The 12,476-nt window shown below is 41.1% G+C and overlaps 1 protein-coding gene across 1 annotated transcript; it reads left to right on the top strand.

Moving 5' to 3' along the window:
- The first annotated feature begins 6,237 nt into the window (after window positions 1–6,237).
- On the top strand, window positions 6,238–12,342 carry GJB7 (gap junction protein, beta 7, 25kDa). Its single transcript, XM_010000544.1, has 2 exons — window positions 6,238–6,937; window positions 12,194–12,342. Exons 1-2 carry the CDS (start codon window positions 6,238–6,240, stop codon window positions 12,340–12,342), a joined length of 849 nt encoding a protein of 282 aa, XP_009998846.1.
- The last annotated feature ends 134 nt before the right edge of the window (window positions 12,343–12,476 follow it).

Raw genomic sequence — 12,476 nt, forward strand, 5'->3', positions numbered from 1 at the left:
ACTGTAATGTGGCCACTGATGATAACCTGTTAGAGTGGAGATCTTTTGACTTCACCAATTAGGGGTTTTTTTAACTATTTGAATAAAGCATTACAACAGCAGTCTGAATGCAGCTGTAATATCTATTAATGTTGAAGATCACTTACTGCAGAGGGAGTTATGTTAGGAGAGCATGGCAGAGATGAGTTATCCAGCATGAAGGTGATGAGAAATGCAGTAGTAGTTGTGTAGGTGAAATATAGACATTGTCCTTTTGGCTACTTCTGAATTTAATTTTTTTTAATTAGATAGTAACAAAGAAAACAGTGAACTGAGTCTGCCCTCTCTCCAAACCCATTCACTGCTGTGGAGAAGACACCACAGCAATAAGCACTTGGCAAAGCTTCACACTCAGCAGCTGCTGGGTTATTAAGTGGTGTTTGTGGTTTCCCTAAATGCAAAACAAGGCAGGATTTTGCCACCACTGGCTATAAAAAAGAATGCCAAGTGTGCTTAAGGTTATGAAGCCTACTGAAGATGTAGTTTAGTAGTGGCATTTTCAGAGAAGTGAATGTTTGGCAGCTGAGATCCTGAATCCCAGAAAGATTTGTCCTATGCCCCTGCAGAAACCTGTGTGAAAGTCAGGTGTAAAAGCCAAACCAGCCAGCTCTGGTTTAGTCCTAATGACCAGCTGAGCCTCTCCCATCTAGTATTTTCTTTTCTTTCCTGTAGTTGGTTGGCAAATAAATTCCTAGGTTGATGTTTTTGCACACCACATGTATACTTTAAGCACTAATTACAGTATTCACAGTACCTATAGGTTTATCTCCCAATGTACCAAAGGGCTTATTTTTTGCTCCAAGGAGCTAAAAGTTAACAGCAGACATGAAGCAGTGAGAGGCTCAAATCAGTAAGCTAAGGGAGATGAAAGCAAGGGATGGGGCTATGAGGGACCATGAACAGCTTAGCCAGCATGGAGGCCAGGAGGTCTGTGTTTGCTCATGGGTTGTCAAGCCAACCTGGCTGTTGAAGGGCCTGAAAAAGCAATGAGTATCAATACTATGTTTATGTTACAGCTTTACTTATTTTACAATAAGGGATGAGTTTCTCAACAAGGCAAGTTTAATTTTTATGACCTTTCTGTTTTCTCTTGTTGGCTCTTTTGTAAGTACCTGGAAATCACCTCACATTGGCACTCTCACCACTGAACAAAAAGCAAAAGCATTTCAAGTTTAGGGACTTACAGCAATAGTTTTTCAGCTTCTGTTGCAGATATGCAACAGTTTGAAAGCAGTCTGAACTGTCAGGAACACTATATGCACTTCTTCAGGCCAGAGAATGAAGAAAGTCAGTGTTTCTCAGTTTGTAGACCTTAAAGCTCTGGTAGTCTGTAAAGGAGGAGTGGGAAGCCCATGAAACAAGCACTGAGACTCAGCAGCCCCAAAACAGATGCACACTTCCTTGTGTCAGTGAAAAAAATAAAGGGAAAACTGTTACTAAATGAATGCCTGAAGTTAAGATTCCTTATTCATTTGGTTAGTAAAGGAAACCACTGTGCCAATGCTTTTTTTTTCTTTATCTCATCACACGGAGATGAAGCTCAGTGTTTAAAAAAAATGTGCTGCAATGTTTTTTTGATTAAATTGTAAAAAAGAAGATGAGAGGATGAACTCAAGGTTGTTATCAGCTCTGCTTTTTTATTATCCTATATCCTCCCATGATTTTCTGCTTCTGCTCTCTGCTTTATATTTTTGCTGCTATTTATGGTTCTCTTTCTTCCTGTCAAAGTAAGTAAATAAATAAATAAGTGGCAGGGGGAGCAAAAAAATCCCCTTATTTAAACAAAAAAAAGAGTGTTTTGCCATCTCTCAGCCTGTGAGGATAATTCAGCTTGCTTGTACTGAATTCTGAGACCCCGTGTTCCCAGGCTTGTGTTCTTTCTATTCTTTCTCACCATTCCATCTTTTTCCCACAATAATGCACCTTCTTCCTGCAACTTGCCTGCTCTCCGAGCTGCCTGCCCTCTGTGCCTTAACACTTTGGATGCTTTCTCCACTTTCTCTCTATTTAGTCACTTTGTTCTTCCATTTCCTTACTTTTTTTTCCCCATATGCCTCTACAAAAAGGTACCTTTTTTGCTTTTAAAGTAATTAAATTAGCAGAGCTGATTGAAATCTAGGTGAACCAGTTCTCTGAGCACTATGGTTTTCAATGGATGCATTACTCAATGCACATTAGCCAACCTTCTGTAGGCCTCACTGAACGACAGAAATTATTATTTGATGAATGTATTCAACAACAATGGCATTATTCAAACCCTTAGCTCAATAAATTACATTCAGCACACTCAGAAGTTAATGGTGCATCCAGGTTACTCTGTTTGCTCAGCAGAGCACATATGCAGCCTTAAGAGGTAAAATGAAGTCACTGATAACGTGACAGGTGTGTGGAAGCTCTTCTGGCCATTTATGTCTCTAGGAAGCAGGACAAAGTGTGTGTGTTGTTGGGAATGGGTGCTTAAGCCACATCTAGGGAATAAATTGCGTATTGAGGAAGAGAGATTACCTGCTCCATATCTTGGCTGGTAGTAGAAGCATCCCAGGCACTTGTTTTTATGTTCATCCCTAGTACTTCAGCAATGAGTACAACAAATCAGCATAACTCTAATCTTCAGCTTTTGTCCAAGTTAGGGTGTGCATGTATGTATGGGTATGGAGCAGAGGGTTGAAGTAAATCTAACCTGAAATCCCTGCTCTTCACTTCTTGCTCCATTCAACTTTTTCTTGAGCACTTGGAGCAAATAACCTTCCCTTTCCTTTCCTGTTTAAGACTCTCTAGTGCCTCCTTTGTAATTTCCAATAGATTCTAAGATTTTTTGTGGTTTTTATTTCCACAGTGCCAAACAGATTGCCCTCTGACCCTTTTGTTGCTTTTTTAAGCCTGTCAGTAATCTGATTGCCAGCCTCAACACTGGACATGACATTCATACAAATTGACGTCAGCTACATTTTCTACAAACTACCTAATTCTTCAGCCACCTTCCCTTCTTGACTCCCTTTGTATCATTCTGCACAAAATGAGCCTCCTCTGAATGCTAAGGTTGGAATCTTTTTGGCTGCAAGGATTTGGATCACACTTTTTCCTCTCTTGTCTTTACATTAGTCACAATATAATTTTGCTAAAGTGTTGTGCCTGACACTACTCTTGGCATCTGCTTCCACATATACTGCTGCTTCTAGAAGTGTAAAAAAAACTCGATACCACTGTCACCTTTTTCCTACTGCTCAATTGTGCTTAATTCAAGATTTATCTTTCTGTTGTTGTCTCAGTCCTCACCTTGCTCTGAATTTCATACAGCCCATATCATGTCTTTGGCTTCTCTAACCTAACTTAACCTCTCATCAGTCTGTGCCTGGGCTGTCCCATGAAATCAATTTTCTCTTGTTCACCTGTTGAGTAATTCTTTATCTTTGAAGTCCATTTTATTTTTTCTGTTCCATATGTTCTTTGCAATGCTTCAGTGAATTCACTGTATTTTCTAAGGATATAAAAGGATCGGTTAACACCCACAATCTCCCACAGCAACAGTTGTGCTTAGAGCAAGTACAGCCTTCTAAAGGCACATTTGCAGCTCCTCTGAGCAGAGGAACTGTGCCAGTTACCACCCAAACAATACCACAGAACAGGCTCTGTTGACCCTTTGTGGCTGAAGCTTGTCCTATACAATAGCTCCTCAACATCAAGTGAAGGCTGCAAGTGGAAAAAATATAACAAAAACTCTGGAGAAGCACCACTGGCCACAAGACCTTCCCTGCAGATCTTCAATGTCAGTTTCTCACCAACAGAGCACATACACCAGGAGCCATCTGTAGTTCTGTGCAATCCCTGCTGCCTCACTGCCAGACTTCTAGGCACTAGAGCGTGTTGCTGTCTTCCAAAATAGCTTTGTGGGGATTTCTTCCACCTGACCTTCTGGCTGGATAGAATTTGCCCGTAGCTCAGGATGTGCTGTTTTGTAAAATCCTTGATGCCCATTTTCCTGGGATGGGACTTCCTTTTCCCCTTAACATCCTTCTCATAGATTGGCAAAATAAGGTATAAAGTTGTTCTTTTCTAATCCCTCTTGCTGCTCATTTAAGAAACTAGCAGCTCACCTCTGGAAAAAGAAACCTCCAGGTAAATTTCTCAATTTGTATATGGGTATCTCCATGGCTTGATTTCTACCAGTGTTGGTTCCCACTGATTTTTTGCCTTGCTGGAGAACCAGCATATGTTTAATTTCTGTCTTGACTTGTTCAGCTGGAGGCTCAGGACTGGTGTAACTCCAGTCACGGTAGCTGACATCAGGCTTTTTACATTAGAAAGGGATGGTGCAGTTCTTATGGCCATTAGCAAAAGCCCACTCACAGCCATACTCCTTTTTCATGGAATAGCAAATTTCAATCTTCCCTTCTATAGTGTTTGTCCACATCTTAAAATCCTAGGAAAGGCCTTTTGATGTTTTCCTTCAAATCTCCTCCAGAGGACAGCTCATCCACAACATGTGCTCATACATGGTAATATTCACACTCACAGGAATGTTTTATTTCCTTGCCTGTGCTTTATTATAGTAGCATCTTCATGCTTTGCTATTCAGCTCCTTTGAGACCGATGCATTGACTTTGTATTATTTATCTAGAAAGCATTAAAGCCCTAGTGCTCGTGTCTTGAAGAGCTTGATTCAAACTTCTCCTTGAGCTCTAATTTCAGATTTGAAGGACAGAAATAGCTCTCCAATTACAAAGTCAGCGCCCTGCCAAACATATCTAAAAGCATGTGGATGTTTAGGATATAAGTCAACTGATATTCCTCTGTTTTTCTTTTTTGCCTGCAGGATAAAGGAGTACCTTGGTAACGACTCTTCCTGAGAACATCTCTTCTCAACATCCTTCTCAGTATAAACCAGCAATGTATTAATTTCCACAGCTGTTGCTCAACTCCTCAGGTAAGTCACCAGCTCTAATGGTAGCAATGCAGGAATACACAAACAGGCAAATAACCTTGTTCTCCAGCAGAAACCTGGCCAAAGGCAGAGGTCACGATGGGCTGCAGAATCAAGGGACAGCAAAACAAGTGCAGAGCTTTCTGCCTGTGCTGACCTTTGTGGAGCTGTGGCCTGATTACTTCATGTACTCAAACTTGCCATCGATAAATTTGTTGGATGAACATAAGTGCTGACTACAGCTATGGCAGTGGCAGCAGGATTTGCATGTGCCACTGCAGCCACAGAGGACTGCATTTTCTCTCCTGCTAGGCAAAGCTTGAAGGAGCAGTAGGTGGCACGAGGACGTTAAAAGACAGAACACACAGGTTTGGAAACTTCTCAGATTTCCCTCCTCACGTCTCCTGGACATTCTGTCTTCTGGGAATACATTTACTTTTTGCTCTTACAAAAGAGCTTGAGATTCTCAAAGATCCATGCAGCACTCAGCAGTGGGGCCAGGTGGGAAGGTGACTGGATGCTCTTGGTGGTGATCTCAGGTCTTCTTTTGACTTTGAGAAGAGTCTGGTTCCAATATCTCCTTAGACAGCTCTTCCAAAAGAAGTGTTTCAGAGATAGGACAGGGGAAGACTTGTACAGAAAATAAACTGTGTAATAAAAACATCTTTGTTGTAAAGTTTAGTGCATTTCTTAAACAGTAAGTAACACAACAAACAACATCCAGTGGAGGACAGGATTTGAAATATTATACAAGTTCACTGAGAAGTTAAGACAGCAGACAAAAAGAAAACAACTTGCATTTTTGTAGTCAACTTATTACGGGACACACTGCTCCTTTATATAAATTTGCAAGTGAAATTTGATTTGACTATACTTAGTATTTGCATAACTGACAGTGCTAAGTTGAGTGCACCTCAGTGGTAGAGTGGTAGCCCGACCTTGTGGGATGAAAGGTCTACCTGTTGCTCAGGAGATCCTTGGGAAAAACAGGAACATTTATTTGCAGAGGTCAGTTTAGCAGGGCAATTAGGTTTCAGCCTGTTTGACAAAACCAACTTTAACAGCAAGTAAATTTTGTCTAGTAGCCTCATAAGGTACAAGTTATCAGAACTAAGAGTAGTTTGTTGCCATTTTCCTTTTTCAATGTTCAATGATTTTAATTTGCTTCAGCTACTCATTATATTTCACCTCGAACGAGCTTATTTCTCTTCACCCAAGAAAAAGCATCTCTCTGATCTTGTTTCTTTGATACAGCAGTTCCTTCCTTGTGGAGAAAAATGAGCTGGGCATTTCTACGTGATCTGCTGAGTGGAGTGAATAAATACTCAACAGGAGTTGGAAGAATTTGGGTAGCAGTTGTGTTCTTATTCCGCTTACTGGTTTACATTGTGGCAGCAGAAAACATCTGGAAGTACGAGCACGATGAATTTGAATGCAATATCAGGCAGCCTGGTTGTGAAAATGTTTGCTTTGACCATTTTTTCCCTATCTCCCACATCAGACTTTGGGCTTTGCAGTTAATCATGGTCTCCACCCCTTCACTCCTGGTTGTTTTTCATGTTGCTTACCGAGAGAATAGAGAGAAACGCCACAACCAGAAACTTTATAAAAGCCCAGGGCAGATAGATGGTGGGTTGCTGTGTACTTACCTTATCAGCCTTATTTTAAAAACAGGATTTGAAGTAGTTTTTCTTGTTCTTTTTTATAAATTGTACAATGGATTCAAAGTGCCACATCTTGTGAAATGTGACATAAGACCATGTCCCAATACTGTAGACTGCTATATTTCCAAACCCACCGAGAAGATGATTTTCCTCTATTTTTTGGTGGCGACTTCATGCTTGTGCATTGTACTAAATCTAAGTGAACTGAGTTACCTCATTTTCAAATACTCCATAAAATGTTATCTGAAGAGGTACACCCAGAAACATGAAGGTTCAAAAAGTGATTGCCAGAAATCAGGAATCACTGGTCACAGCAGCTCCCCTTCCTTGCCTCTCAACACACAAGGCAAACGTGAGAAAAGTTCCCTGTTGACTTGAAAGACAGCTGGAGGCCACTTTCCCATTTCACAAGCTGTATTTGACAAATTACTTTTCCAATCAGTGTGTTACAGAACTGAAATGATAGTTGTGTCGGGAATACTTTTTCTCCATTAGTTCCCCCTTACTTGAGTGGATAAATTCAGTCAACTTATATAGGTCATACATAGAATCATTCAGATCTCTTCATGTTGAAACAAGAGGCATAGAATCTGAAAATTCCATGAAGTTTCAATATAAAACCACAGATGCTTATGAAAAATCATGCTGAAACAATTGCTCAACCAGTTGTGTTTTGAGTATTACATACACTTGCTTTGGTAGAAGCAAAAAGAGGCTTTTGTATGGAAAGTTGGAAGAACCTGGGATCAATTAAGACGCCAAACAGCAAGGGGTGGTGGTACAGCATTTGTCAGGTGAGTGGATCTGCTACCTGTTGAAATAGCCATCAGAAAGCATGGGCATGCAGTGGCTGCTGGCGTCTTGAATTGACCTGGTTTTAGGGTGTTTACCATCAGAATGCATCCTGTTAAGAGAAGGTGCTTGCTCAAACTGGCACAGGCAGCAGATATGAGAATACAGACAACTTCTGGTCACCTCCACCAAGCAGCTCCTGAGTCATTAGACTTACCTTCTGCTCTGTGGCATTAAGGGAAAAGAACATTCCCAACTCCTTAGGCTATGAGCAGGGAAATGAAGACCATACAACATGGCAGAACAGCAGCCAGTAGTGCTAGTATACAGCAGCCTGAAATCAGGTTCCTTTACTAAGGCTGAAAATAGTGTTACTCCTCCAGATTTCCCAGCCATAGAAAAACAGGTGAAATCTAGAGATACAAAAAGACTCCAGTAGAAGCAAAGCAAAAAAATAATTATTCCTATCCCCCACATGTCAGGGTCATTCTTAAAACACCTCTGCTCTTTATTACGTGTCACTTGGGCTAACAGGACAGGGACAGAAATCAGGTAAAATGTGCTTTCTCTTGAACCTGGACTTTTGAAATGACAGAAATTAGTGCCCAAAAAGACTTCCTTCAGGACAGTGTTCTCTTTCCAAGGCTGGGATGAAAGACCTTCAGACATACATCAGGACTGAGCTTGATCAAAACACACCCTTCAGAGAAAGCCCCACCTGCAATAAAAGGAGCTGCCTGAATGCTGAACTGGTTTTATTGTTCATGCTGGGACATAAGCGGAAACAACAGCAAAAGCCTGTTAACTGTTATTGCTGCCTGAATGTTGAACCAATTTTATTATCTGTGCCAAGATAATGAGGAGAAAACAGTAGCAAAAGCATGTTAGGTTTTTTCTCGCTCCAAAAAAATCCAGCTTTGGGTACAAAGCCTTACTTCTGTAAGTACTGGGACAGCAGTTACAGAATTAACTGTAAGAACTAATTAATAAATTACGTGCTTTTGACTGTGATTTTCAAGCCTTTTTTTTTTTTTTTTTTTCCTAAAATAAACCTGCTTTTATAAAAGGTGAAAATACATTTGCTGCCGTTGAACTTCGCAGCAACAGCAGCCTCTCAGATCCCAACTTGTGGCCAGTGACAGTTTTACACCTCGAGTGATGCTGAGCCAGTGTGTATATGAGGTAACAGGCTCCACCCAATTCAGAACATTTCTGTTCAATCTCTACAGACACAGGATGTGGCTCAGGACAGAAATGCAGTTAGAAACTCTTTTGCAGCTACTGGAGAAAACCCACCAAGCAGTGCTTGAAGCAAAACCGTTGCCCATCAGCCCTGTGTAGCTGGGACTGCCATATTTTGAGTAACTTAGAAAAGCCCCACCCCTTAATTACCTTTTGTACACATAATTTCTTGAGGCAATGGCAACATTATCAAAATTTAAAAAAAACGCTTCCAAAATTAAAGACAGATTTTAAGACAGCACATTAATGAAAAAGTGTTTATTCATTTCTTTTAAAAGCAAGGTTTATTTGAGAGAAAACAAGGAGAAGCAAACACAGTTTATCCAACACAGGTTTCTGATGAAATTTGTGCATTAGCTGGTCTCTAATAGAAAAATTATGTTAAGTTGGGGATCAAAGGTTTTTAAAACATCCCCTAAAGCTGTGTGGCTGGTCAGAGCTTCCCACTTAAACCAAAAAATTTCCAGTGAAACAAGAACTTTACTTCTTTGGAATGTATACTCTAGGTTTCATTTCAAATACCCATATTCAACAGCCATAGAATAATAAATACATTTCAAAATGAACAGGTTTCAACTGTCAGAGGCTAATTCGGTTTTGACAAATCCAGTACCTTATGTAAGAATTATTCTGAAAAATTATTATGGACCAACTCTGTGTAACCCCCAACTCATTCACGGCAAACAGCCAGGAGGCTTTTACACCGTTGTCTGCAAGATAAGTGTTGCACAGAGTCACAAATTGAAAGGGAAATGAGCATCACACAAGGCAGCTCTGTCAGATTTTACTTAACCTGAGAGAACAAACTTGCTTTCTGTTCCCCTGCTCTTGGTCAGCATTTGGTCTTTTACTGGCTTCTCCCCTTCCACAGCTCTTTTCCCACCTTATACTCCTTTGTGCTTCAGTTTAAATTTCACTCATCCATCTACCCCTGAAGTAATTTGCTCTTACATTTTTGGTTCAAATGAGTTGGTAAGCTCAGTCCCTAAACAGGTCAGGTTCTTCAACAAAAGGTTTAAGGGCTTTTTTTTTTGTATATTCAACTTCCAATTCACACAGACAGACAAAATGATAATGAAAAAATTCAAGTGCTATGTTTGTTGCTTCTTTTTCTTTTTTAAAGTGTAAAAGTACAGTCTCCTCAATCGCATTGCAATTAGTAGGAAGCTGGCCTGAGCCCATACTGTAGTGGAAAAAACCCATGACCACTCTGTGCACTTTTATACAAAAATATTTACCTCATTCATATTTCAAAACATCTCTGCAAACATTAATAGATCCAACCCTTAGATAGATCCTCATTTTCTCTGAAACCCAAGTAATGTCCTTGCCTTGTGACAGATGAGGTTTGTAAAAAACGTCACAGAAAGAAGCAGGGCAGAAGCAGGAGCTGCTGCCCCAACTCCTGCTTCAGGGAGCTCCTCTAGCCCTGGTGGCCTAAGCCTCAGGGTAGCCTGCCTGTGCAGCTGGGAGCCCCGGCCACACTAATTCTTTGGCACAGAAACTAATTGCAAGAATACAGCCAACTGCTTCCCCTCACCTAAGCCAACGTCCATTTTCAGTGTGAGCTGTAAAAGCATCACTCTCTGGCTATCCAACAGCAGCAGACAGGACATGCCAGAACACTAGGACAACCAGAGAATAACCGCTCCAAAACACGTGAGGACAAACCCACTGCTCCTACTGACACTGAATCAGGACTCAGACAAGATTTCTTTAGACACACAGTTAACCAAAAGAGAGGTTAACTGCCAGTTTAAAGATTTCTTTCAGTCACAAAACAGTCTGTACTCAAGACGTCTTGCTGTGGTTGCTTCCCCATCAGCAAAAACCACTGGTTTAGTGAGCACATTCCTGATGGTGCCAAGAGGTTTTGAAGAAAGTGTCTTTGCTCAAATGCACAATTCATAGGTGACATGCCTGGAAGACAGAGACACAGAGGAGGAAAGAGAAAGAGATAGGCAGAAGACAAGAGAGGGACCAGGCAGTGGGGCAGGGCCCGGCAGCACCCACCATGTTGCAGCAGCCAAGGACTGAGGTGGCGGTGGTGGAATTGGGCTTGGCCACCCATCCTGCCCTGCAGCCCCAGGGGCAGGGCTGTCCCTTCAGACATGCTGCCACACCTACAGCTGGAGGCTTTATGCATCACTCAAGGTAAAGTTTCTAAATGCAAACACATTTATTTCCTCACAAACTTTTGTAGGTGGCTTTCCCAAACCACAGTGCCCTCTGCAGTCCATGACATTTTAAATCAGATCCTGCCTTTGGTTCCCTGCTTTCCATTAAAAATACTTCTTTTTTTTAACAAAAAAAGGAAAACAAATACTGTACTAGCTCAGCTGGTGGGTAGGCTGTCAGTATCCACCTAAAAGGGAGTGTGCCATGGAGGACACTGACTATTGGTACAGCACCCAATCAGTTGAATTAACTGGGGTAAGAACAAGGTTTAATATTAAAAGTTTCAGTCTCAGCAGTTCAGAGACTACATTCAGATCTGAACCAGAAATTAATTCCTGGATATTTATGATACTGTTGGGTTTTTTCCCTTTGTTTAAAAATAGCATTCTAGTATAGCACCGTGTAACTAAATACTGGTATGCTATTCTCAGGCTAAAAACTGAAATTGATACAGTAGCTACCACTGGGAATGTCACTGTTGAAACTATTTAACTTCCACAACACAAAATTCTTCTAAAAATGAACAGTTGTGAGGTCTGTTGACAGTGAGTTAGGCACATCTGAGAACAAGACTTGCCCTCACAGCAACTACAATGATCTCTTCCAGAGCTAAAATGCCAGGATTTGTTTTGGTTTTATTATTCTCAGACTGCACCTTTGATTTACTAACTTGGCAGAATTATCAGTTTAGTCACTCAGAAAGGATGGAAAGCAGGAGGAGGGAACAGGCTCTGTTCAAATGGAAGCACAGGCTTTCTGAGACACTATGCAGTTTAGCACCAGACAGCAAACCAAGGGCTACACCTACGTTGAAATGCTGTTGCCTTTCTGCTTTTTCATGCACAATCCTCACTCTCACACACTTGGTCCTAGGAATGCGTCCTCTGCGTTCACATCCAAGTAAACTGTCAAAGATTCCAGGTGAATAGGTGAAGAGCAATCAAGTGTAGCATTTAATGCAAAGCTTTAGATGGCCAAGACAAGTTTATAGAAAAAAAAACCAAATCAACCTAATCTCTCCAAAGATAAAGACTGTTTATGTCACTGAAGGTAGGTCACATCCCATCGTGAGAATAATCCAGGAAAAATGTTTGGTACTACACAATCCAGCTGGCTTGTGCCACCCCATCTCAGCACAACCACGCATGAAAACCAACACGGTAGATTCCTGGCCACTGACAGCTCCTCCCAGCAACACACTCGTGCTTTTGGTTACTCAACAAACTGGATACCTCTCATTTCAGTTAGCAGCATTCAGAGAAATCGCTTGAATCCTGGGCACCACAAGCAGCGCTTCCGAGGTGCGTTCCAGGGTGGGAAAGAGCAAGGAGGCCGGAGCACTGCCCAGTACAGTCAGCAAGAGGCAGAAGAGCACAGAGAGCCTTTGCCATCAATACAGCACAACCACCGAGTTTATCTGCAAGATCACAATCTCACTTCCCTTTCAGAAAGTGCCTTGTTTATTCAGTTTTTATGGTATGGCAAAAGGACTCACGTATTTTATAGATAGATAGATACCAAACTGGTATTATCAAAATAAACCATCTGTTTTATAAACCCACTATTTACAAAACCGGTTTCTGAAGTTTTTTTTGTTTTGTTTGTTGTTTTTTTTTAACAAAAATTAAACTATACACCAA

This window comes from Chaetura pelagica, unplaced genomic scaffold (assembly GCF_000747805.2).
Source record: "Chaetura pelagica isolate M959 unplaced genomic scaffold, ChaPel_1.0 scaffold174, whole genome shotgun sequence".
NCBI lineage: Eukaryota > Metazoa > Chordata > Aves > Apodiformes > Apodidae > Chaetura > Chaetura pelagica.

Excerpts from the sequence above, each read along its gene's own strand:
- GJB7 (XM_010000544.1), top strand. The coding sequence starts at position 6,238 with ATGAGCTGGGCATTTCTACGTGATCTGCTGAGTGGAGTGAATAAATAC. Across the intron at positions 6,938-12,193 it reads ATCAGGAATCACTGGTCACA|CAAGAGGCAGAAGAGCACAG; the intron begins GCAGCTCCCCTT and ends CAGTACAGTCAG.